Here is a 27,592-nt window from a genome sequence, read left to right as displayed (position 1 = left end):
ATTTCCAGAGAATAAGTTCATATATTATTTTATGATACTGAGTAGTGTTTGGCATATGTGAACATTAGCCAGTAGGCACACATAAGACTAAATATGTGATTTTTTTTCTTATATTTTAATTCCTATAGAAACTGAGTAACACAAGTCCTTCAAAAATAGCTCCTTTCAGGGGTCGGGATGAAAAAACCTCAGAAGGTGAAAAGTGGATCAGAGAAAGACTATACCTCATTTTAAAAACACTCCCCTCCCCATCCCTTTAAGATTTGGTTTCTTGCTCTGTCACCCAGGCTGCCATGATCTCGGCTCACTGCAACCTTCGCCTCCTGCCTCCTGGGTTCAAGCAATTCTCCCTGACTCAGCCTCCTGAGTGGCTGGGATTACAGGCACCTGCCACCACAGCCGGCTAATTTTTGTATTTTTAGTAGAGATGCGGTTTCTCCATGTTGGCCAGGCTGGTCTTGAACTCCTGACCTCAGGTAATCCACCCACCTTGGCCTCCCGAAGTGCTGGGATTACTGGCGTGAGCCACTGCCCCCAGCCTAAAGACACCATTTTAAAATTAAAATTATTTTTCCACGTTCATACAAAGTGAACTTTTTAATTAAATCCAAGTACATCTTCAGAATGTTTCTAGAGTTGAAAGGCACAGTGCAAACAGAAATTACTACAATCAACAAAATTGAAAAAGATTTTAAAAAGTATTTTTAGCACAAAAAAGTTTTCTTTATATCAAACTAAATTCAGAACATTACATAATTCCCAGAATACCTAGTTTGAAGCTTATTTGTTTTCTCCATTCACTTGCAAGCTGGATTAAGACATTAAGACTATAATAATATGGAATGTTCGGCATTTATGTTTGGTAACCAGATATATATGGTTTGTATAAGCATACTTCAGAATTTAGTTTGTTCAGATAAATTGGTTTTGGTATACTTTGACTACAGAAAGTGATTTCAACATAAGATGTGATGAAGGAAGTCTCCCATGAAAAACTTAGTAAGGATCAACTAATGCTATGGACAAAACCTAAAAATAGAGATTTGTAGATGCTTTCAAGGCTTTGACTATGAAATATAGAAAACTGGATGGGCGTTCTTACTAACCAGATGCTTACAATTTCAAATGAAGAAAATACTAGCTACTCTAAAAATTAGATTAGGGAAAAAAGTGATTTTAGAACAGTTTTCCATTTAAAAAATTTTTCACTGAAAAGAAAATATGGAATAATTTAATCTATTCAAATGTCTGTGAAACACAAAGTATAAAGTAATCTTTTAAAAACATGGAATACATTTTTATTTCTATTTTTAAATCTCCATTTATGTCTTATAAGCTTTGAAATGCAAGTACAGCTTTAAAGCATCATAATGACTAATTATAGGCGAATAATAATACAGACAGTCTATATCCTAGGAGGCAGCTGTAGGCGTTTTAATTGGAAATAAGCATTCTGAGATAATGATAATAGCAGTGTAGAAAAATGAAGTTAAAAAAATTCAAAGTGTGGAGAATCCTCCTGTCCTTCTGGGATTTTTATTTTAATCATCTCCTCCACAGAGAACAAGCAGTACTTTCCTGTAGTCTCCGGATGTGTCACCCTGTTGGATAGGGAAGCAAAGTTAGATAAATAGATTTTGAAACAAAACACACAGTTCAAAGTCATCTAAGCCAACTTTTTCAAGCTTGGCTGGATTTTTCTTAGCTTTAAATTTTTTTTTTGTTATTTTTTATTACAAAGGTAATACTCATTCAGTGTAGAAAATAAAGACAAAAAAGAACACAAAAATCAACCATTATTCCATCATCTTGAGACTACTGTTCTTATCATTTTGATGTATGAATGTCCTTCCAGTCTTTTTTCTATATATCTAGATACCCAATGTGATACAACAGTAGTATTCTGTGTTCCGCTTTTTCACTTAACAATATAGCCTATTTCCCTATTTTGTTAAATTTTTTTTTTTTTTTTTGAGATGGAGTCTCGTTCTGTTGCCCAGGCTGGAGTGCAGTGGTGTGATCTCAGCTCACTGCAAGCTCCGCCTCCTGGGTTCATGCCATTCTCCTACCTCAGTCTCTAGAGTAGCTGGGACTACAGGCGCCCGCCACCATGCCCAGCTTTTATTTTTGTATTTTTAGTAGAGACGGGGTTTCACCATGTTAGCCAGGATGGTCTCAATCTCCTGACCTCGTGATCCGCCCACCTCGGCCTCCCAAAGTGCTGGGATTACAGGCGTGAGCCACTGTGCCAGACCCCTATTTTGTTAAATATTATTCTACAACATTATTTAATGGTTACAGAATTAATTAATTGTATGCAGGTAAAATAATTTATTTAATCACATCCTCCCTCTCCCTCTTGTTGGATATTTATGTTGTTTCAATTTTTCACTATTATAAACACTGCTTCAATAAGCAAATTGTAGTTACATTTTTGTATATTTTCTTAATGATTTATTCTGGATAAATTTTCATAAAATAGGAATTACTGGACTAAATGCATTTTCTTAAGCCTTTTTTTTTTTTTTTTTTTTTTTTTGAGATGGAGTCTCGTTCTGTAGCCCAGGCTAGAGTGCAGTGGTGCAATCTTGGCTCACTGCAACCTCTGCCTCCCAGGTTCAAGCGATTCTCCTGCCTCAGCTGCCTGTGTAGCTCGCACTACAGGTGCACACCACCACGCCTGGCTAATTTTTATATTTTTAATAGAGACGGGGTTTCACCATGTTGGCCAAGTTGTTCTTGAAGTCCTGACCTCAAGTGATCCACCCACCTCAGCCTCCCAAAGTACTGGGATTACTGGTGTGAGCCACTGCACCCAACCTGTTTTCTTAAACATTTTGATATGGGTTACAAAACAGTCTTCCAGAAAGGTTCTATAATTTCTACATAGAAATTTTAGTGGTCATAATAATTGATTAATTTTTTAATCTTTTATTTATTTATTTATTTATATTTTTAGAGACAGGGTCTTGCTATATCATCCAGGCTGGAGTACAGTGGTGTGGTCATTGCTCACTGCAGCCTCGAACTCCTGGGCTCAAGCGATCCTCCCACCTCAGCTTCCCAAAATGCTGGGATTATAGGTGTGAGCCACTGCACCTTGCCTAGATTAATTTTTATTAGTCATTCGTGGGGACTAGAAAAAATGGAATCTCTGTATATAGGTTTCGAAGTTTAATAAATATCTGTTAAACTCAATCTTAATATATCCTTGTTTATACTTTGCCTTACTGATCTGCCAAAGCATAGGATGTATTAAAGTCTCTCACTAGCATAGTAATTCCATTATATGTTTTCTTCTGGAGCCTCGAGTTTCTTATTTATATATTTCAATGCAATATGATTTGGTACTTGAAGTTTCATAACAGTTTAATCTTTGCTGTGAATTGTTGCCTTTGTCAGTATAAAGTGATCCACTCTCTCCTATTTAATACTTTTTCTCCGTAAATTCTTCTTTTTACTAATAGCATAATCTCCACTTTCTTTCTTATATGTTCGCTTTCTTTCCCTGGTGTTTTTCTTTAAGCTTTTTACATGTCACTATATTTTAGTTGTTTCTTATAAACAGCATGAAGTTGGATTTTATGTTTTTACCTAACTTGAGAGTTTATTTTTATAACTTTTATTTTTATCTTTTGTCATTTTTTTCTATTATTTACATATTTTATTATTCTATTCTGCGTCTTTTGTTTCTTTTGACAACTATTATTGAATGAGCAATGTATTCTTTATTTTTAATCTTTTCTAGTGGTGTGTGTGTATACACACATATATTTACATATTTATATATACAGACATATATACACTAGATTATAGTGTTTTCTTCCCAAGCCAATCAATATATTTGTACTCAATCATTTTAGTGTTGGTATAGTATTATATTGTATGGATTTTCCATAATTTAAGTTATTCCCTATTGATTAATAGTAATAATAATATACAATTATATACTATAATACCATATTATTGATATAAATATAAATAACATAAAGCAATGTAAATAATATAAATAATGCTATGATGAAGCATTATAATACTTAGTCTACTCTTTCGACATTTCATTAAATAATTTTATTTAAATTCTTTCGGAGACATTTTATTGTGTTAAAAAAATATATATATATAATTTGTCATTTTAACCATTTTCACTGTTCCTTTTACAATGTTATGTAACCATCATCACTGTCTATTTCTAAAACCCTTTCATCACCCCAAACAGAAACTCTGTACCCACTAACCAATAACTCCCATTCTTTCCTGTCCTTCCAAATTCCTGGTAACCTCTAATCTACTTTCTGTCCCTATGAATCTACCTATTCTACATACTTCATAAAGCAGAATCATACAATATTTGTCCTTTTGTGTCTGATTTATTGCAGTTAGTATATTTTCAAGGTTCATTCATGTATCAAAAACGTCATTCCTTTTTTTCATGACAGCCTACCATTGAATGTCACTGCTTTTTATGTATGTATATATATATTTTATCTAGACATCTGTTGGTAGATATTTAGGTTGTTTTCACCCTGTGCCTATTGTTAATAATGTTTATGTTGATGTACAACTAGCTGTTTGAGTTCCTGTTTTCATTTAAGTATATAACTGAGAGTGGAATTGCTGGATCATGTGGTCATCCTATGTTAAAATTTTTTCTTTTTCTTTTTTGGGAAGGGTCTTTACTCAGGCTGGAGTCTTGAAGTGGTACAATCATGGCTCACTGTAGCCGACCTCCCCAGCCTCAGGTGATCCTCCCACCTCAGCTTCCTGAATAGCTGGGACTACAGGCGTGCACCATCACACCCAGCTAATTTTTGTATTTTTTGTAGAGACAGGGTCTCACTATGTTGCCTAGGCTGGTCTTGAACTCCTGGGCTCAAGTGATCCACCCGTCTCGGTCTCCCAAAGTGCTGGGATTACAGGCGTGAGCCACGATGCCTGGTCTATATTAAACTTTTTGAAGAAGTTTGGTGCTTAAAGTTTCTTAACAGACTGTTTTTCACAGTGGCTGCACCACTTTACACTCCTACCAATGGTGCACGAGAGTTCTAGTCTCTCCATATCATCCATAAATCATTTGTCATTTCCTGGGGTTTTTTTATTTTGTTTTTTTCTTGTTTGTAGTATATTTTCCCATAACTTCACTTACTGTCATCCTTGAATCTTAAACTAGTTATACACTTCAGCTCTGCAAAATCAAGTTACCTAATAGCCTAGCCAGACATAGAAACAAGTTCCTGCATGCCTTGCAGACATGGTAACAAAATCCACAGCTTGGTGGGGCATGGTGGCTCATGCCTGTAATCCCAGCACTTTGGGAGATCACGAGGGGTGGATCACTTGAGGTCAGGAGTTCGAGACCAGCCTAGCCAACACAGTGAAACACCATTTCTATAAAAAATACAAAGCTCATGCCTGTAGTCCCAGCTACTCAGGAGGCTGAGGCAGGTGGATCACTTGAACCGAGGAGGTGGAGGTTGCAGTGAGTGGAGCTTGTACCACTGCACTCCAGTCTGGGTGACAGAGTGAGACTCTGTCTCAAAAAAAAAAAAAAGAGAAAAATCTGCAGTTTAAATCACCTAACTGTCACCCCTCTCCAAGCTTTGAGTAAGATTCAGAATATTTAATTCACAGATCAAATGCTAATTTGAAGCTTGCAGTGCAGGCAACCTTAGCTGCTAGGGAAATCTGTCTCACTTTCATGTCCATGAGACTCTTCTGGCATCCTCAAGAAACAAAATCCCAGGAATGCCTGGCTTTGAGGGAGGTGAATCATTTCTCACCACTACCATGCCCTCTTAGGACTCCTAGAAGTCTGGTGCCTGGTAAAGAATAGTAATTCAGGATAACTAAAATGCTTTTCCATGTTCCCAGCAGACCTCAGCTGGCCCTGCATAGGACTCTGGATTCAGTTGTTTATCTTCTATCATAATTAGGTAGACAAGGAAATTGTGGGCTTAAAAGTATTCATTAAAATGTAATCTTTGTCTGGGGTCAACATAAAATAATTACTGTATTTAGAAGGCAAATTTCCAGCTTGTATCCTGGCAAAGGTTTAAATATCTGTGTGAAAGAAGAGAGACTGGAAATATCGGGAGTATCATCTTTAAAGGAAATTATATATACCAAGAAGAGGGGACAAGTGCTAAATGCCGAGGTCAGAGGGGTCCTTTTCTGGATCCTTTCCTCTGGACTGAGGCTGCTGTGACCTACCTTGATGAACGAGTACAGAGACTTTCCATAGAGTCTCTTGAAGTGTGCCCGGATATCCAACATGTCAATTTCTGCTCGAGAAACCATCACTCTGATGAGGGTGTCATCATCGGTGCCCAAGCCCTAAGGAAGAAAACGAAATCCAAACATATACAATAACCTAGCTGTTTTTCAGTGTCTTCTTTAGTCTGCCAAAGCAAGACTAGAGATGACTGTGCTGATGATGTCCTCTGCTCCACTGCTTGGCAGTCCTGAGGAATATCCTCACTCCTCATCATGGTATTCAAGGCTCTCCACAACTCACTTTTCCAGTGCTATATGTTCTGACCACAGGATGCTGTTCCCTGCTTTTCTAGAGCCATAACCTGTGCTGTCCAGACATACCCTGCCACCTGGCTCACCTACGATTCCTTCTCATAGAGTACTATCCTTCCCTCCCCAGCCTTATCACCCCTTCCCCTCACCATGTGAAATCCTCTGATGTAAAACTTTTACATTTGGAAGGTCCTGCTCAATTGGTGTTTTGCACATATTTGTCTAGGCTAGACATTCTTTGAGAGCAAGTTCTACATTTTTTTGTTTTGTTTTGCTTTTTTTTTTTGAGACAGAGTCTTACTCTGTCACCCAGGCTGGAGTGCAGTGGTGCGATCTCAGCTCACTGCAACCTCTGCCTCCTGGGTTCCAGTGATTCTCCTGCCTCAGCCTCCCAAGCAGATGGGATTATAGGCATGAGCCACCATACCTGACTAAGTTTTGTATTTTTGCAGAAACAGGGATTTCACCATGATAGCCAGGCTGGTCTTGAACTCCTGACCTCAAGTAATCCACCCGCCTCAGCCTCCCAAAGTGCTGGGATTACAGGAGCCACCGCACCTGGCCAAAGACTACATTTTGACCTTCCCTGCACCTCCTGTGATTCTCAGCACAGGTGCCTGCAGAGTACGATGGAGGGTTAGGAATATGGGCTCTGGAGCTAGAATGCCAGCTGTTTACCTGGCATTCTAGCTCCATTACTTCCTCACTGAGAATCTTGGGCAAACTGCATATCCTTTCTATGCCTCAGTTTCCTCATCTGTAAATTGGGGGTTAGTAATAGTACCAGCCTCATAGAGCTGTTGTGGGGATATAATTAATCTATTAAAAACAGTGATCCACACATCCTAAGTACTCAGTAAATATCACCTAGTATTATTATTAGCAGGCACTCACTGAAGTATTCCATGAATTGAATTGGATCTTTCAGAGCAAAGTTTGGATAGGGGATATAAGTAAGCTTAAGAAGGTGGACACAAGATAACTCAAATTCATTTACATGCTAAAAATAAGGCCATTTACCTTCATTGATTTATAGAGCTTTTCAGCAAAATACGCAGATTTGTTCCTCATGCACTTTACTGGCAAAGAAAAATAAAAAAGAAGAAATGAAAAGATTACAGATAAGACCCATGAAAAAAGGAAAGTGACAGTTGTTTCCTCTGTTTCTACAAGGTATCAATATTTGCTTTGCCAGGGAAATTTTAGCCAAGCAATGTTTCATGAACATAGGCTATGCTCTATGTATTTTCACAGATAGAAAGTACCCTCGATTTATCATCGAGTTCCTGGAGAAGTAATTGATAAAGTCTATCAAAGCAAAGGGTGGTATTTCGTTTCAAAATGAGGATTATTGTATCTGCCATATGAGACAGTTACTAGTTTCTAACCATTCACAGACTTGCAAGCTGCAGCTTGTTTATCTGCACACTATTACCTTTCACGTAGCACATACAAAAGCATAGAAGATATAAAATATATAAACCACGTGGCACAATAGCAATCAGGTTGTATATGATATTTCTTGTTTAAAAACCTGGAATGTACCATGAGTGATTCAAACAACTTTTATCTCTGAAAATAATTCTATATCCCCATATTGCAAGTTGATAATGAGAAGGAAAAATCTATAGACATTTGTTTCTCTACTCCCCCTACCAGCTTACCTATAGCCAGCAGGGCATCTTCAAAGCTACCAGATGTTTCAGATTTAATACTCTGTTCAATATCCTTCTGTGATATCCTTTTGTATTCATCAAACACTGCAAACAATAACAAAATAGTATTATTGGGAAGAAAAAATAGAGGAAACTGAAATTTATGGAGCAAATGAGCATTTTTAACTAGCCTACACTATTTATTCTTCAGCATACTTGAGGAGGAAACTAATTAGTAATGTGGGCAAGCACACAGGAGGGAGGTGCAGAGTGGACAAGAAGGAAGAAATGCTGTGATGTTTGGAGGACACCAGTCAAGTCCTTTCCCTTATGTGGGACCCTTGTACATAAAATGGAGATGGCCTCTGGGGACCTTTGCTTTCCTTTCTCATTGTTTCCTTAATAAGCAGAATGTGTCGTTTTGTGTTTTTGTCCTTGGCAATCACCTCCCTGTCATCTCCCTTTTGGCTCAACAAAACTAGAACAATTCAACCCCTTCAAAACTGAGTCACAGTTAATAACAGCTGGTTGCATCTTTTAAAATACTTAAACAGAATTACATTTTTTTTTTCTAAGTATTTTTGAATGTGGTGAATATGTTTCCCTCTCTTGCTGTCTCCTTCTGGAACCTTCTTAGAGCAGGTATCCATTTTATCTTCCCACCATCGCCTTCTTTGGGGTGCTGCCTCACTTCCATCAATGTGATTTTAACAGGGCTGTCAATCAAGGGACACCATACTCAACAACATACACCACAACCTCTGTCAAACACGTGAGCAGTTCACCCAGTCAGGACCCATTAGAGTCTCTCCTGGGAACTTTTTAATTGAGCAGCTCACGGGGATGGCCAAAAGCACTGCGTCATCTTTGCCCTCAGAGAAACCTGTTAAACTTCCTAGGTGTCACACTCAGAGGTTCTAATTCAGTCAGTCTCAAGTAGGGGGTCAATAACGAGCATTTTAAATAGAAAACGAACTTCAGAAACTCTGCTTTAGAAATAAAATCCATTACTCCCTTCTACTGAGACCCCCAGAACTGCCCTGATTGCTGTTATTCCTGAAGGTGTTCAGCTCTCTGTATAAATCTGTGAGCTACCAGTATTTTCCATTTTCCCTCTTGTGCCATTCTATATTATTTCATATTTTCTTACTTAAATTGAAGTCAGTGTGTGTGGCTTGGAATCAAAGAACTTAATTGACACATTTCTAAGCCTCAGTTTTCTCCACTGTAAAACGGAGAAAATAATTACTGCCTCACTGGGTGTTGCAAGAAACAATGCTTATAAAATGCTTAACAATGCACCTAGAAAATAGAAAATTATTAACAAAACCATAGTTATTATGAAACCTCACCATTATTGTTGGTTGGTAAGACAATTACGAAGTTTTCCTAACCCAAACAGTGCTTAAAATATTTTCTCCTGGTGGCTTACAAACAGATATTTCATAATTGCCTAACTATTGACTTGCACCCAGAAGTGAAAATGCTTGCAAACGCATTTATGCACTAAATCGGCTTCTGAGGACCTGCAGTTCTTCGAAAATACCACCAGGGGGAGATTCCTATTATTTGTAACCAGGCAAGGGAAGGAAATGAAGCAAGAAGCCGAGTCAGAAGTTCGTGTTTCTGATAGTAGCCCAGGATATTGATTAACAGGAGTAATCACCTGTTTTTTGTCACTGTGAAAAATCTGAAATAATTACAACTTCAGAATGTGTTGTGCTTCTCAATTGCTTTATGTTTTCAATTTAACAAACTCATTCTCAAATTTCCCACAGGCTTTGCAAATCAGTGTGTGTGACTAAAAAGGTATGGTGGGTGGGTTTATAAAATTATAATGTATTTAAAGATCTAAATAACTCGTATAAAAGATGAAATATCTTATTAAACCCTTACTGCTGTTTAAAAGAATATAAACCTGACAGCAAATATTCTAAAATTGTCTAGTGTCTTTCCCCCAAATAAGTTAAAATCACATTACAAAGTTTATATTTATCAGAAACAAATCAGAAACATTTCAAATTTGAAATTATCCATTATTCATCTTATACAACGTAACCCCTAAAGAAATCACTTGTATTAGCTTTACAGCTTGGATGGTACACAGGAATAAATATCAACCAACATTGCTATTTTATTGCTACCTGATCTACTACAGATTACTTTCATATGTAACTAAATTAGAATGAAAATACTGGGGCTACTTTAGAAAAGCAACTGACTATGAAGGTCAGTTTCCTAGAAACAAGAATGCCAAGCTTCTATGACTACATGCATTTTTGCTAATTATTCATAATTAATCTTTCAGAAATTAGCTTTCATACACGTCATTGGGCTAATACATTTCCAGGGTGAGAATCTAAGACACTTGGGTACAATCAGTTCTTTGTACCCACTGAAGGAGAAAGGTTATCAATTACTTATGGGCAATACAGCTTTTGCTATCTTTCACACCCTTTCTTTGGGAAATGAAGTGCCTTACCATGCAACAGGTGATTTCGGTTCCGGGAACAGAGAACAGTTAGAAATTTTACCTCGTCTGTCCCCCATTTCTTCTCTCCAGCCTCATACAGGTCCTGAAGCCAAACAAAGCACAAGTCTAAAACTCCAAAAAGGATGTGCCAGGACACAGGCAAATACTTCCAGAAGCTCAAAGAGCTGAGATAGATTAGTTTTATTTTGTTGGTGATGGGGGTGGAAATGGTGGTGGTGAGTGGAAATGACTCAGGGCCCTTCCTCAGGCATAAGGCTGTTGGGACTCTGTCATACCTTCCTGGGAGTCAAGGCAAACACTGGCAGTTCCCTAGCTGCAGACTACATGGTTCTATCTTTTTTTTTTTTTTTTTTTTTGAGACGGAGTCTCGCTCTGTTGCCCAGGCTGGAGTGCAGTGGCCGGATCTCAGCTCACTGCAAGCTCCGCCTCCCGGGTTCACACCATTCTCCTGCCTCAGCCTCCCGAGTAGCTTACATGGTTCTATCTTAAGAGCTAAAAGAAATGTCCTAGATTTGGGCTGTCCCCTACAGTTGCCACTAACCACATGTGGCTGTTTAAATTTTCATTAAAATTAAATACAATTTAAAATTCAGTTCTTCAGTCACACTAGCCTCATTTCAAGTACCCAGCGGCTACAGGTGGCCAGTAGTCACCCATACAGGACAGTGCAGATGTGGAATGTTCTCATCACTGCAGGGGGTTCTATTGGATAGCCCTGCTCTAGAATGATCTGTGATTTTTCTGAGGCTACAGGTCTCACAGTAGAACCAGGGACCCATTGCCAATTGCTTACATTCCAACCAGGTAGGAATACAAGAAACTGATTCTGCTCAATTTAACTACATTATCGCTGAATTCAGAATTACTGTTCATTTATAATAAGTAGCTGGCCTGTTACATTTCTCAAAAAGATCTTAACTCACACATATTGTTGCTCATTGGGCTTACCTCCATATACTCCCCCATTTTTCCACTTCTTTCTCTGATTCCCTCACTGCTTTAGAGTCAATTCACATAATCATAAAAATTTAAGCTGAAAGCGTTCATCTAATTCACCTAATTCAAAAACGTTCATCTTATTCAGCACTTCTGAAACTTGAATCTCAACAGGCTTGTGACTATTTATTTTATGTCAACTTGACCAGGCCATGGGTTACCCAGATTTTTGCTCAAACATTATTCTGGGTGTTTCTGTGAGGGTCTTTGGATGATCCAATATGGAACAGGGGTCCTCATACAATCAGCTGAAAGCTTTTGTTTTCAAGAACAAAAGGGCTGACCTTCCCAAGAATAAGAGGGAGTCCTCCTGCCTGACTGCCTTGAGCTAGGGCATCCGTTTTTTTCCTGCCTTTGGATGTGAACTGAAACATCAGTTCTTCATGGGTTTCCAGCCTGCCGGCCTTCAGATGGGAACTGCTCCTGGTTGTCAGTCCTTTGGACTCAGACTGGAACAAAATCATGGCTGTCCTGCATCCCCAGCTTGCTGACTCCCTCGGAAGATCCTGATACTTGCCCACCTCCATCCTCTCTCTCTTTCACCCTCCCCCACCACACACATACCCTGTGTGTGTGTGTGTGTGTGTGTGTGTGTGTGTGTCTGTGTCTGTCTCTCTGTCTCTCTCTACTGGTTCTGTTCCTCTGCAGAATTCTGACTAATACATTGCTTTAATTAATAAAGCATAGTAGTTGGCTGGGCACGGTGGCTCATGCCTGTAATCATAGCACGTTGAGAGGCCAAGGCAGGTAGATTGCTTGAGCCCAGGAGTTTGAGACCAGCCTGGGCAATATAGCAAAACCCCACCTCTACCAAAAAAATATTCAAAAATTAGTCGGGCATGCTGGCATGTGCCTGTAGTCCAGCTACTCAGGAGTCTGAGACAGGAGGATCACTTGAACCTGGGAGGTGAAGGTTGCAGTGGGCCAAGATTATGCCACTGCACACCAGCCTGGGAGACAGAGCAAGAACCTATCTCAAAAAAAAAAAAAAAAAAAGATACAGGTTAGTGGAAGTGACACTGTGATTTCTGAGGCTAGATCATAAACAATCCTGCAACCGCCATTGGTTCCATTAGAATGCTTGCTTTCTGGGTGCTCCCTTTTGAAACCCAGCTGCTATGCTCCAAGAATCCCAAGCCACACACAGACCTCTATCCCCTCTCATGAAAGCAACAAGTTCTCTTTTGCATAAAACTAAGTTGTTCATACCTTACACACTGAATGGGACCAATCCCTCATTATGGTTATATATTGGTTAAGAATACTGGGTCTATGGCCAGGCGCGGTGGCTCATGCCTATAATCACTGCACTTTGGGAGGCCATGGCAGGTGGATCATTTGAGGTCGGAGTTCAAGACCAGCCTGGCCAACATGTTGAAAACCTATCTCTACTAAAAATACAAAAACTAGCTGGGTGGTGGTAGCACATCCTGTGATCCCAGCTATTTGGGAGGCTGAGGTGGGAGAATTGCTTGAACCTGGGAGGGGGAGGTTATGGTGAGCTGATATCATGCCACCATACTCCAGTCTGGGTGACAGTGAGACCCTGTCTCAAAAAAAAAAAAAAAAAAAAAAAAAAAAAGACAGAATACTGGGTCTAGATGCCAATTGGTTCAAATCCTAGCTCTGTCCTTTATTATCTGTCTGAGCTTGAGCAAGGTACTTGACCTCTCTGAGCCTCAGTTTCCCTGCTTGTAAAATGGGGATAGCAATACTTACCTTATGAAGTTATTGCAGATTCAATGACATACTTAATATAGAATTTGGAACAGTGGGCAGGGTGCGATGGCTCATGCCTGTAATCCCAGCACTTTGGGAGGCCGAGGCAGGTGGATCACCTGAGATCAGGAGTTCAAGACCAGCCTGGCCAACACGGTGAAAACCTGTCTCTACTAAAAATACAAAAAATTTGCTGGGTATGGTGGCAGGCACCTGTAATCCCAGCTATTTGGGAGGCTGAGGCAGGAGAATTATTTGAACCCAGGAAGCGGACGTTGCAGTGAGCCAAGATCATGCCATTGCACTCCAGCCTGGGCAACAAGAGTGACATTCCATCTCAAAAGAAAATTTAGAACAGTGTTTGGTATCTGGTAATGACCCACTTTTTATTAGCTATTAGTGTTATCTGGCCACAGCTGATTAGACCATGGATTGGTTCCAGGACAACCATCACTGGGCTGGGAAACAGAGAGGCAAATGCCTCTTGGGGTTTCCTATTAATTTTACCCAGCAGGGTATACACTGTGCCAGGCTATTTTATATAGGTTCTATCAAATGTCCTCTCTGATGAAGAAAAATGCACAGTGAACAGTCCCTTTCACCTCCAAGGCATTCAGAAGACACTCAGTGGTTCTCCGGGATTGCCACACAATGGTCCTAAGGCTGAGAAACCTGGAACCCAGGAGTGCTTATATAATGATGTCCAGCCCCAGGCACCTCCGCGAGAAACCTGTTATTAAAGGCCATCTGTGGGAATGTTTTTAAAGAACATATCCAAGCCTGGCTAATATACACTGTAATATAAGATGTTGTCCACCCACTAAGGCCTGTCTTATTGGCAAAAGAGAAGAAAACTGGAAGAAAGAAGCTGCAGTTCTACCAACCTGGGCATCCTGTCTCACGAGAGCATCGTCCAGATAATTTCCTTCATCCCTCCCACCCTGAGGATGAGAAAACAAACAAAAAGTAATTTGAGAATATACATGAAGATCTGGGGACACCATTAAGATAGCAGGTCTAGAGTAATGAGACAAAATACCATGAGGAGTGGGGCTTCAGACCCAGGGAGGAAGGACAGACATCCTCGAAATGTGCTCGCATTATTACCATGGCTCTGATGTGTGCCTAGAGGGCTGAGGCTCAGTGTGGCCCCTAACATTGCATGGGTGCCTTTGCCAATAGAAGGAGAAGGAGAATAAATGCTTCCCAGGGACAGCTCCCTCCACTATCTCCTGGCCTCACCCACACCCCACTCTCCTGTGTCTTCCCAGCTGACTCATGCCTTCCTAACTGGCAAATCTACATTGATCAACCTCTGCCAAAAGGGGGTTGGGGTGTGCTTGTAGTTCCAGCTACTCAAGAGGCTAAGGTGGGAGGATGGCTTGAGGCCAGGAGTTCAAGGCATTGAGCTAAGATGGCACCTGTGAATAGCTGGTCTGGGAAACACAGCAAGACCTTGTATCTTTAAAAAAAAATAAAAGCTGGGGAGGCTGGGAACAGAGGAGAGTCAAGAGAATATGGGACCTATGGTGGGACTTGAGGATCCCATAAAAATGTCCCCCTACCCCTCAGCAACACCAGCTCACAAGAAGGCAGGGTGGAAGCCTCTGAAGAATGCTAACAAGTGACAAAATGGGCTAACTTCCTCTAGTTTGTAGGCTATTTTTATTGTTATACTGTGTCGATATTCTATGGTCTAGGCATGGCTCATCAGAGTGGTAAATATGGGTGGAAAAGAAAAAGTGGGAAAGAAATATGAGACACAGGCAGGTGTTACTAAGTAAATATTGGAGACAAGAACAACGTGAAAATTGGAGATGATTTCTAGGGTTCTGCTTCTTTAAGTGTAGGAGGAACAGCAGCAACATTAACAGAAACAGACAAGTCAGGAAGAAGAGCTGGTTTGAAGGGAAAATGAGTTCCGGTTTAATTCATGAGGACTGGTTTAAGGGGATAGTAGAATATCCATAAGGAAACATCTAAAAAGCAATGTGAAATGAGAGTCTCACGCTCAGGAGGGGGTGAGGCCGGGGATAAAGATGCAGTTGGGAAGTGATGTGAAATGTCTCGAGTCTCCAGCTTCCCTTTTCAGGCACCCCTGCCCCACCTAGCTCAGTCCTGCTTTATTTTCCAGCTGGAATATTCCAGGTAGCTTCGTACCTGGTTGTCCAGCCTCCAGTTCCTGCCACTGTTCATCCTACATGTCACTATTACATTACTCTTCTGAAAGTGCAGCTCCAGTCACATCACTTCCATCATCGTTGTCATCATCACGTCATCTACTGCTCCCAAATCAGTAAGTGTAAACTCCTCCCAACATAGAATTCCCGTTTATCCTCCCACCCTGTTTCCAGAATCACAAGCCCAACTGTTCAGTCAGTTGTTCCCTGAACCCCCTGTTCCCTGCCTTGTTCTTGCTGTTCTCCCTGTCTGGAATACACCCACCCACGTCTCTGCCTCTTGAAATTCTAGTAATCCTCCAAGTCCTCTCTGAACCAGCATCTCTGTCATGAAGGCTTTTCTTTGTTTCCACAACCAAAATTTCTCCTTGAATCTTCTTTTTCCTATGCGCCTCTCCTTTGGCATGTAATCTTTTCATGCCTTCTAGCAACTTGTGTACCTGATGTATTCCCTTATGACAATATATACTGTTAAGGCCCAGAACTGCCTCTGAATCATCTTCATAACTCTCTATGCACTGAGTGACAGGGGGACCTGGCAGGCATTAGGTACTTGTAAATATCAAATTAAAGTAGAACAAATGGGCATGAAGGATTAGCTAGAGTCTCTGAAGGAGAAATAAGATAAAGGAACAGAGGGGTCCAAAAACAGCACCTGGGGAATATCCACATGTCAGGGACTGAAAGGATGAGAAAGGCTGGCAAAGGGGATAGAGTGGACATTTCAACAAAACCCACCCCCCATCAGAAGCAGTCACTCACAGCTGACAGAGACACCAGCACTCGCTGGAACATGAACGATGTGTCAGAGCGAATGTCATCTTCAAGGCTCCGTCCATATTCTAGCAAGAGAGTGAAATTAGCTACATCAGAATAAAGAGTCTTGCCCAATGTCCTGCCACACTCCAGAGCACTCTGTACCCTCGAGACCAGCCTGCTTATGGAAGCAGCTTATCACCCCACACACAGTTTTTCAAAAACTAAACTCTGGTAAAATGGTCAAGATAAGCTTATCCTGTCACAAGATATTCCTATTTTTGTTTTGTTTCTTTCGAGATGGAAACTCATTCTATTACCCAGGTTAAGAGTCTGAAGTGCAGTGGCACCATCTCAGCTCACTGCAACCTCTGCCTCCTGGATTCAAGCAATTCTCCTGTCTCAGCCACCCGAGTAGCTGGGATTACAGGTGCGCCCCACCATGCCCGGCTAATTTTTGTATTTTTAGTAGAGATGGGGTTCTGTCATTTTGGCCAGGCTGGTCTTGAACTCCTGACCTCAGGTGATCCACCTGCCTTGGCCTCCCAAAGTTCTGGGATTACAGGCGTAAGCCACTGTACCCAGCCGAGATATTCCCAATTCTTAAAATGTGGGGTTGAAAAAGCTGGAGCTGAAATCCTCCCTCTGTGCTTCCTGCCACCCAGGGGTCTGATCTGAATGTGGTTCTCAGTGATGCAGAGAGAACCTGCTGCTTCACGGATGGAAGGCAACCACATAGGAGCTTCTGAACCCAGCTTTGGGGTGGGGCTGGGGTCGGAGCACCATCAAGGGCAAATCCTAGCATATGCCTTTCTGCCACGTCTCTCACTTGGGAGGTTCTGACAGGTTATCCACAAGAAGCTCCATGGCCAAGTGCAGTGGCTCATGCCTATAATCCTAACACTTTGGGAGCTGAGGAGGGCAGATTGCTTGAGTCCAGGAGTTCGAGACCAGCCTAGGCAACATGGTGAACCCCCATCTCTACAAAAAATACAAAAATTAGCTGGGTATGTTGGCACATGCTTGTAGTCCCAGCTACAGGGGAGGCTGAGGTGGGAGGATCACCTCAACCTGGGGAGGTCAAGGCTGCAGTGAGCCATGATCATGTCACTGCACTCCAGCCTGGGCCGCAGAGTGAGACCCTGTGTCACAAAAAAGGGTGGGGGAGCTTCAGCAAGAAATTAAAAATCACTTCTTTATTAATTTTTAAAAAGCAAAAACAAAAAGAGAAGCTCCAGCCCTTCATAGCCCTCAGGGAAGAAAACCCTCATTGGGCAGATGTGGGGACTGGGTTGCTAAATCCAGACTCCTAAGGTTTAGAATCTCCTGCTCTGAACACTTCCCACAAAGCTCTTATTGTGGTTGTTTTTCTTTCTATAAAGGTAACACATGCTGACCACAGAAGACTTAGGAAAAAACAAATAAGAAAAAGGAAGGGACAAGGCGAGGAACTCCACTGCAATCTAGTCACCCAGAAATAATAATCATTGATAACATTTCTGTAAATATCCTTCCTCATTTTCCCCCATATACACACATTATCTTCATTTATTTAAAAAATGTTATTAACTGTGTTAATTTTTTAAAAATGGGATCATAGCATACTATTTTATGGCTTGTCTTTTTCACTTATACGTACTACACCATTTAATAAATATTTTAATAATATTGTTGGCCAGGTGCAGTGGCTCACACCTGTAATCCCAGCACTTTGGGAGGTCGAGGTGGGCAGATTGCTTGGACCCAGGAGTTTGAGACCAGCCTGGGCACCATGGCGAAACCCCATCTTTACAAAAAATACAAAAATTAGCTGGGTGTGGTGGCGCACGCCTGTGGTCCCAGCTACTCAGAAGGCTGCAGTGGGTGGATTGCTGAAGCCCGGGAGGTCGAGGCTGCAGTGAGCTATGATGGGGCCACTGCACTCCAGCCTGGGCAACAGAGTGAGACCCTGTCTCAAAAAAAAGGTTAAATAAAAGAAAAAAAATACTCTTTGATACAAGTTTTAATGACTACATAACAGTTCATTGTGTAAGTGTATCATATTTTGTTTAGACACTCTGCTACTGTTGGACATTTTTAGCTAATGTAGACAATACTGAATAAACACTGTGAGATCTAAACCTTCGTTCATGTTTAGTTATAGTCTCAGGGCAAAAAGTCAGGCATTTTTTAAAGGCACTTCGTATGTATCACCCTCTGGAGGGCTCTAAGGGGGAGTGAATGGCTGTCATTCTGATTTGGCTGGAGGACATACAGTCCAGTCTGAAGGGAAGAATATGGGCCAGACAGCCCCTCCAGATCATTCCTTGGAATGCTAAGATCTGCTGGTGCCACCACTTTTGAACAAGTACCTTAGATTCTTTGTCTGATAATAAGGAACAACTTTCCAACTTTTAGGGTAATAAAATACTGCACTGGGTAGGCAAAATAGTGTGTCATCTTCACCTGAGAAATCTTAAGAAGCCAACAGACCACCATTTGCCTAAACAGGGATCTCTCTCAAAGCAGAGCTTGGCACCAAGGATTCCTCATGCTCAGTATTCTATGAAAAGTCTAATCAGCAGACAATCACCCGCTGCTACCCTCATTCTCTCATCACAGCGAAACCTCAGCCAGGGCCACTGCGGATGTCACGTACGCTGCTGGTAGGTTTGGCTTATGCGCCGGATCTCCTCAGGGGTCCGGGAGGCCAGGATCTCAATTAGGCAGCCCTCATCAGTGCCAGCTCCCTAAACAAGAAACCAGAGGACAGGGCTATATGAGCCAGTTTACAAAGCTGAGGCCCAGACACAGAAGGAATACAGCCATGAATCTGCAGAGAATAAAGACAATCCACTGTGTTCTAGCAACAGGATTTGTTCACTTTTATTGTCCTGCCTGAAACCCAAAGTGTTTGCCATAATAATTATGAGTAATAACAAACATTTCTAGGTTGTTTACTATGTGTTGGTTACTCCAGGATAGGTACAGTTTCTGCCCTCTGGGAACTTAATTTTTCCTTGACCTCTTCTACTCTCTCCCTCTGAAGGGCAGAATTTTCTGGCAAAGACTTTGTCACCTCTTTGCTTTCCCGGAGCCTGGCCCAGAACCTTCCACAAGTCTGAGTATTTATTGACCTGGTTGAGGAGGATAACTGTACTCCTCGACTTATGATGAGGAGTACAATATACTGAAAATTTTTAAGTAGAACCATCCTAAGTTGGGGACCATTTGTATTTGCATTACATACTTGGTCATTAAAATTCAGCAGACCCAGGCTAGGGCACAGTGGGTAGGTCATCTAGGGAAGCCAAGAACTCTTTCGCCAGTTCTAAGCCTATAGTAGACCTGGAGGCCCCAAGGTGTCAGTCATAAAGTTACATATCTCAAAAGTAGTTAACATGACCACGAAGTCTCTAGAGCTGTACTAAAAGCCACAATTATAATCACTCCCCATTGAGCCACAGGAAGGAGCAAGTGATGCCCTTTTTGGAAAAGAATTTTTAAATGATCATTGGTATAATGTAATGTTGTTTTCAAGTTGTCATAAATGAAGGAAAATCTCCTATACTTTACACCTGCCATTCTCAGAAGGCCTTGGTCATAGTTTCTTTTTTTTAAAAAAAATTTAACTTTTACTTTAAGTTCAGGGGTACATGTGCAGTTTTGTTATATAGATAAACTTGTATCATGGGGGTTGTTGTACAGATTATTTCATTACCCAGGTATTAAGCCTAGTATCCATTAGTTATTTTTCCTGATCCTCTCCCTCCTCCCACCCTCCATCCTCCAACAGGCCCCAGTGTGTGTTGTTCCCCTCTATGTGTCCATGTGTTTTCCTCATTTAGCTCCCACTTGTGAGTGAAAACATACGGTATTTGATTTTCTGTTCCTGCCTTAGTTTGCTAAGGATAATGACCACCAGCTCCATCCATGTTCCTCCAAAGGACATGATCTTGTTCCTTTTTACAGCTATTCCACAGTGTACATGTACCACATTTTCTTTATGCAGTCTACTATTGATGGGCATTTAGGTTGCTTCCATGTCTTTGTTATTGGGTGACAGTCTCTTAAGAAAGCACATCAGCGTTTGCATCAGCAGCACCAAGAGCACAAGAGGAAGAGCACAGACCTTCATGGCCCTTCGCAGCTCTTGCACGTCATACAGCACCGTGGGCGTCATCATCCCCACAATCACCTGCTCGAAATTGCCACTCAGTTCTGACTTCAGGTCGTCTATCAAGTCCTGCAATGCAAGAAAGTAGCTCCACTTAACTGCGACAGCAAATGAGACCAGCCACTCTCCAGTGTGGTCTAGGGATATCTGGGGTCTCCAAGACCCTTTCAAGGAGCCTGCAAGTCAAACCTATCCTCGGAATAACACTCAGATGTTATTTGCCTTTTCACTGTCATTCTTCCACAAGCATACAGTGGGGTTTTCCTAAGGCTATTTGACATTGTCTGTGCATCAACAACTGTTCAAATACTCTCCCCATTTTCAAGTACATATCTGTACAAGACCAGATTTTCTTCATGTACCTCAACCCAAACAACATATCATAACAAATTGAAGTAGAAACAGATGTGAGAAGCCATCTGTCTTCCATTAAGCCAGACATTAAAGAGATCTGCAAAATGTAAAACAATGCCAGTCTTCTCACTAAATTTTTTTGTTTTGGGACATATAGCTATTTTTTCATTAAAATGTTATTTATAGTAACATACAATACACTTATTGTTTTTACTAAGTTAACAAATATCTATTTTTAAATGCCCTCAGTTTTAGTTTCTAATAGGGCAAATATCAAAAGATAGAACCCACAAAACCAAAAGTCCTAAAAAATTTAAGAGGTAAAGGAGCCTTGAGGTTAATATGCTTGTAGACACTGATGTAAATGTACTTGCCTACTTAACAATATGTCTTGAATATATTTCCAAGTCAGTATTCACTGATAATCTTTTTAGCAGCTGTGGAGATTTCTATAGATAGGTGCAATATAATTTTTCTTTTTTTTTTTTTTGAGACGGAGTCTCGTTCTGTTGCCCAGGCTGGAGTGCAGTGGCACAATCTCGACCTTACTTGCCTTGGCCTCCCAAAGTGCTAGGATTACAGGTGTGAGCTACCACACCTGGCCTAATTTCTTTAACTAGTCATCTGTTTCTATTTTTCTACTGTTATATACATAAGGCATTTAGTTGTATCTTTGTGATCATTCATGATTATTTCATAAGGCTCAATTCCTAAGATATAATTTCCAAATATAATTATTTGGAAAATGGACCGAATTCTAAACATGTTTATTCACATTTCCTCCTAGAACAGGTCAGAGAGTTTAAGAACCTGTTTAAGATCAACTGACTAAGAAGGAGCTGAATCGCTATTCTCTATTTTTTTTTTTTTTTTAGATGGAGTCTCACTCTGTTGCCCAGGCTGGAATGCAGTGGCACAATCTCGACTCACTGCAGCCTCCGCCTCCCAGGTTCAAGCAATTCTCCTGCCTCAGCCTCCCAAGTAGCTGGGATTACAGGCAGCCGCCACCACACCCAGCTAATTTTTTTGTATTTTTAGTAGAGATGGGGTTCCACCATGTTGGTCAGGCTGGTCTCAAACTCCTGACCTCAGGTGATCCACTCACCTTGGCCTCCCAAAGTGCTAGGATTACAGGTATGAGCCACCACGCCTGGTCTAATTTCTTTAACTAGTCATCTGTTTCTATTTTTCTATTGTTATATACATAAGGCATTTAGTTGTATCTTTGTGATCATTCATGATTATTTCATAAGGCTCAATTCCTAAGATATAATTTCCAAATATAATTATTTGGAAAATGGACCGAATTCTAAAGATGTTTATTCACATTTCCTCCTAGAACGGGTCAGAGAGTTTAAGAACCTGTTTAAGATCAATTGACTGAGAAGGATCTTAATCGTTCTTCTTCTTTTTTTTTTTTTTGTTTTTGTTTTTGTTTTTTTTTGAGGCGGAGTCTCGCTCTGTCGCCCAGGCTGGAGTGCAGTGGCGCGATCTCGGCTCACTGCAAGCTCCGCCTCCCGGGTTCCCGCCATTCTCCTGCCTCAGCCTCCCGAGTAGCTGGGACTACAGGCGCTGCTGCCACGCCCGGCTAATTTTTTTGTATTTTTAGTGGAGACGGGGTTTCATTGTGTTAGCCAGGATGGTGTCGATCTCCTGACCTCGTGATCCGCCCGTCTCGGCCTCCCAAAGTGCTGGGATTACAGGCTTGAGCCACCGCGCCCGGCCTACTTTTTTTTTTTTTTTCTTCAGATGGAGTCTTGCTCTGTTGCCCAGGCTAGAGTACAGTGACATGATCTTGGCTCACTGCAACCTCCACCTCCTGGGTTCAAGCAATTCTCCTGCCTCAGCCTACAAAGTAGCTAGGATTACAGGTGCCTGGCACCATGACCAGCTAATTTTTGTATTTTTAAGTAGAGATGGGGTTTCACCATATTGTCCAGGTTGGTCTCAAACTCCTGGCCCTCAAGTGATCAGCCTGCCTTGGCCTCCCAAAGTGCTGGGATTACAGGTGTGAACCACCACACCTGGCCTCGAGAACATCTTTAAACAAGACAAAGGATCGATCTTTTAAAACACAGGGTCACTTCAGGATCCTAGATCAGGAAGAGGCCCTGCTTCCTGTTGCTGCCAAGTCAGCCAGACAGAGCAGGAAAGACTGTGGCCTACCCTGCCGATGGTGCTCTTGTAGGCCGTCCTGATCTCCTGGCGCTGGGCGGTGTTGCGGTAGGCAAGGACGCTAATAATGGCGTCTTCATCAGTGCCTGGGGACAGAACAGAGACAGCAGGTGAGTGTGATTGGAGAGAGGAATGAGAAAGCGGGTTCCTCTGTGGACACTGGAGTTACCCAAACACACGCAGAGGACTTTCTAAGAAAAGAGGCCCTTATTCAGAGAGTTTTCTACTTTTTGGGAAACAGATGCTAGGTTTGGGACTTAGCCTCTCCTTTAATTGGCTGTTTACTACTGAACAAAATGGTTAACTTTCTAAACATTAGTTAGTTTCCTTATCTGCAAATGTGAATGATGACAGTGATTTCCTTCGATCGGCTGCTGCAAGTGTTAAACAATATAATTAAATGCGTAGCACTTACTAAACATTTAATAAATGTTGGCTGGAGTAATTACTCTTCCTCTCCTCTAGAATTGTCTTTTTTTTTTTTTTTTTTTTTGAGAGGATGTCTTGCTCTGTCGCCCAGGCTGGGTGCAATGGCGTGATCTCAGCTCACTGCAACCTCCACCTCCTGGCTTCAAGTGATTCTCCTGCCTCAGCCTCCTGAGTAGCTGGGATTACAGAGCTGTGCCACCACCCCCAGCTAATTTTTGTATTTTTAGTAGAGACAGGGTTTCACTATGTTGACCAGGCTGGTCTTGAACTCCTGACCTCAAATGATCTGCCCGCCTCGGCCTCCCAAAGTGCTGGGGTTACAGGTGTGAGACATCGTGCCCAGTCATCTCCTCTCGAATTCTTTTCATGTCTTTTGAATTTCCTATCTCTCTCTTCCATATTCTTGCCTTTTCTTTGTTTTTATCTCTTTATCATCTCCTCTGAGTTTTGAAACAATTCAAACTTGTCTTTTAATTCACCAATTTGGCATTTTGCAGAGTTTAAATTGGCTGTAACTACGTTCACTGTGTTTTAAAATCTAGAACTCTGTTTTTCACTTCTAAGCTATCTTTCCTGAACACAAACGGTTCCCTTTTAGAACTGCTGACAAATTACCATGATACAATATCTTACTAAAACTTTAAGCAAAAATTACAAATTAAAAATGTTCTAAGTTTTGCTTGCCTGTTTCTTGCAGCAGCTTTTACAAAGAGACTTTATTCTGATTTTTCGAATTGGTCCCTTATCTTTATAACAGCTGGATGTTCATAAATGTTTGGTGAATCTTCTGTTTCCTCGTTGTTTATGCAGTATGGGGGGTTGGGATAGGTTTCAGAAGTGATTCTACTGAAAATATTTCAGGGAGAAGTGAAAAAATACAGCCTCACCTTAGTTATCCTTGGCAAGATTAGAGATAAGATGTGAGTTGTGGGGAGGAAGCTATAGAACTTTAAGTTTACATACCTTGGGGACCTACTTTCTGTTCCTTTTTTTTTTTTTTTTTTTTTGAGATGGAGTTTCGCTCTGTCACCCAGGCTGGAGTGCAGTGGCACAATCTTGGCTCACTACCTCCGCCTCCCAGGTTCAAGCAATTCTCCTGCCTCAGCCGCCCTAGTAGCTGGGATTACAGGTGCCCACCACCACGCCTGGCTAATTTTTTTTTTGTATTTTTTAGTAGAGATGGGGTTTCACCATGTTGGCCAGGCTGGTCTTGAATTCCTGACCTCAGGTGATCCACCTGCCTCAACCTCCCAAAGTGCTGAGATTACAGGCATGAGCCACTATGTCCAGCCGTGTTCCTATTTTTAAAAAGGAGAGGACAATCCATACAACAATGTTTCTCCCTTGGCACTCTCAGCTAGGAGGGGATGTGGAGGGGGCAGAGAGGGTTCATTACCTTTTGTTGTCTCCCTGTTTCTTTGAAAGGGATCACTCTTCTCCCCAGTCAAGTCAAGCTGAAATTCTCAAAATAGACTTGATTTTTTTTTTTTTTTTTGAGATGGAGTCTTGCTCTGTGGCCATGCTGGAGTACAGTGGCACCATCTCAGTTCACTGCAACCTCCGCCTCCTGGGTTCAAGCGATTCTCCTGCCTCAGCCTCCCTAGTGCTACCACGCCTAGCTAAATTTTGTGTTTTTAGTAGAGATGGGGTTTCACCTTGTTGGCCAGGATGATCTCGATCTCTTGACCTCGTGATCTGCCCACCTAGGCCTCCCAAAGTGCTGGGATTACAGATGTGAGCCACTGCACCTGGCCAATAGCTTTATTTTTTCACCCTCTCCTTTCCTCTACATTCAAGTCCACTGTCATGAAAAATGTTGCTTTACAGCCTCGTTTGCATTCTTTCCCTCTTTTTATTTCCTACCATAACCACTCCAATTCAAGATTTCAGGGTTTCTTCTTACACAAGTGCAGATGTCTGCTAACGAGTATTCTTAACTCCTGATTGGTCTTCCCAGAGTCTTGCCAGATTCATTTGTGTAAAAAGAAAAACTCACAATGTCCCTCCCCTGCTCAGAAATACACAATGGCTCCCCATCATCTACTGGATTTACTTTAGGCACAGCAGCCTGACATTTGAGACTCTCTACAATATCCCATTCACTATTGTAAACAGCCACATAAAAGGACACTAGGCAGCCAAATTCACGGACTCAGCTCTTGAAATATTGTGCTTTACCCAACTGTGCTGCACTCCATGTTCCCGACCTCCTTCATTACCAGTCTATTGGTTTATATGTCTCCTTAACCCCCTCCATTTAGCATCATGATTCTGGCATATGTTGTTTCCCAGCCAGTGCCTGTGAGACATCCCCCCCTGTCTGTGATTCTTATCGGTGGCTTTCTCAGTAGCACCCCTAGAACCTCCTTCTGGTACCTGCTTTCTCAGAAAGCTCCTGCTTTGCAAGTACCTCCTGCTGATACAGGAGATAGAAAGAAATTGTTTAGGCAGATAGTGAGGGCAGGCTGGGTGTGGGGGCTCACGCCTGTAATCCCAGCACTCTGGGAGGCTGAGGTGGGTGGATCACTTGAGGTCAGGAGTTCAAGACCAGCCTGGCCAACATGGTAAAACCCTGTCTCTTATTTAAAATATAAAAGTTAGCCGGGTATGGTGTTGGGGGCCTGTAATTCCAGCTACTTGGGAGGCAGAGGCATGAGAATCACTTGAACCCGCGAAGTGGAGGTCGCAGTGAGCCGAGATCATGCCAGGGCATTCCACAGCCTGGGTGGCAGAGCAAGGTTCCATCTCAAAAGCAGAAACAAACAAACAAACAAACAAACAAAAAACAGAGAGTGAGGGCAAAAGAGTCCTTGGGAGAACTTCCCTTCTAACAAAAAGCAGCCCCCAAAATCTTTTTTTTTTTTTTTCTAACAAAGAGAAGCCTGAAAGATCAAGCTACAAACGTAGATAAGGAAACTGAAAGCTTGCACAAGGGAATGCTGGCCACTGTGCCAATAGAAAAGGACTACCTGGGGGCCAGGCATGTCCACCATGGAAACTTCATCTTCCCTTTTTTGTTAGCATGTGTACAGTAAGAAAGAAATGTAAGAAAGTACAGCTCAGGCTGAAAATCCACCTGCATAATAAAAGACTGGGGTACCGGCTGCCAGAGATTCGTGCCCTATGCAGATAGCCCACCTGTTTCTAACTGGTTTTTGGTGCCCTGTGTAGATCAGACATCAGCCCTCCCCATCCCCGGCCTCTGCCACAGATCATCTATAAACCCCTCTGCATTTCACTGTGAATTGGCAACCCATTTTTCTGGAATCCCTTTCTGTAGCAGACAGCTAGTCTCTTTCTTTTCCCTATTAAACTTCCACTCTTAACCTCACTCTGTGTGTGTCCACATTCTTGATATCTGTGGTCATGAGACAACAAACCTTGGGTGTCACCCCAGACGAGGCCACTTCACTGCTGCAAGACACTTTTCTGTGTATTTACCATGACTCCCCTAGACCTCAGGACATGCCATTCCACTCATCTGAAACACCTTGTCTCTTAACTCTGTTTACGGAAATTCAATCATCTCCCAAGGTCCATTTTAACTTCTACATCCTCCAAGAAGCTTTGCCTATTACCCCCAAGTGAAACGTGATCTCTTCTCTCTGAACCCCAGTGGGATCTTATTTGTGCCCCTCCTGTTACTGTTATATTATGAATTAATCACAGTTATTTCTGTGCATGCCTTAGCTATGCTAGCATTCATAGACTATTTGAACACAAGAACTAGGGATTATAATCCTTGTCTCCTCCAACAGTCTGCCTTGCACTGGCCCACACATAACAGGCACTGAAAAAGGATGGTTGTGCCAAATGTCTCCTCACCCTTTATGTTGATAATTCTGAATGTGACCTAGGCTACATTCTGAATTATGGTGTCCTTGTAATACACCAAAGAATTAGGATAAACTGAAAAAAAAAGGTGGGTCCTGTACTTTTCTCTTTTTATGAAAAAGGGAAAAGAAGAAGATACATAGATTCAGGACAATGTTCTCTTCAGAGATGGGCAGCAGCATAGAACAGTGGCTTAAACTCCAGCTCGGGAATCAGACATGAGGCAGCTGATCATGCAAAGATGAAAGGAAAACGTTCTAGGAATTACCTAGAATCCTGAATATACCACTTAGTAGTTCTGGGACCATGGTCAAGTTAG

The 27,592-nt window shown here is 41.7% G+C and overlaps 1 protein-coding gene across 2 annotated transcripts in view; it reads right to left on the bottom strand.

Annotated features, from left to right (window-relative positions):
* Positions 1 to 582: 582 nt before the first annotated feature.
* The window catches only part of LOC105465207 (annexin A4), an 81,086-nt gene continuing 54,076 nt past the window's right edge, over positions 583 to 27,592 (bottom strand). For both annotated transcript variants that reach the window (XM_011713484.2, XM_011713485.3), the window contains exons 4-13: positions 23,002 to 23,096; positions 20,437 to 20,550; positions 18,964 to 19,054; positions 16,332 to 16,411; positions 14,274 to 14,330; positions 10,663 to 10,756; positions 8,190 to 8,285; positions 7,546 to 7,604; positions 6,211 to 6,333; positions 583 to 1,601 (exon numbers count right to left, since the gene is read on the bottom strand). In XM_011713484.2, the coding sequence (XP_011711786.1) occupies positions 1,542 to 1,601; positions 6,211 to 6,333; positions 7,546 to 7,604; positions 8,190 to 8,285; positions 10,663 to 10,756; positions 14,274 to 14,330; positions 16,332 to 16,411; positions 18,964 to 19,054; positions 20,437 to 20,550; positions 23,002 to 23,096 (869 nt within the window). In that variant the 3' untranslated portion in view covers positions 583 to 1,541. The remainder of the gene's footprint in view (positions 1,602 to 6,210; positions 6,334 to 7,545; positions 7,605 to 8,189; positions 8,286 to 10,662; positions 10,757 to 14,273; positions 14,331 to 16,331; positions 16,412 to 18,963; positions 19,055 to 20,436; positions 20,551 to 23,001; positions 23,097 to 27,592) is intronic.

Source organism: Macaca nemestrina, chromosome 13 (genome assembly GCF_043159975.1).
Source record: "Macaca nemestrina isolate mMacNem1 chromosome 13, mMacNem.hap1, whole genome shotgun sequence".
NCBI classification, from domain to species: domain Eukaryota; kingdom Metazoa; phylum Chordata; class Mammalia; order Primates; family Cercopithecidae; genus Macaca; species Macaca nemestrina.
The sequence above is the reverse complement of the archived record's forward strand: the minus strand, read 5'-3'. Positions and strand labels throughout refer to the sequence as shown.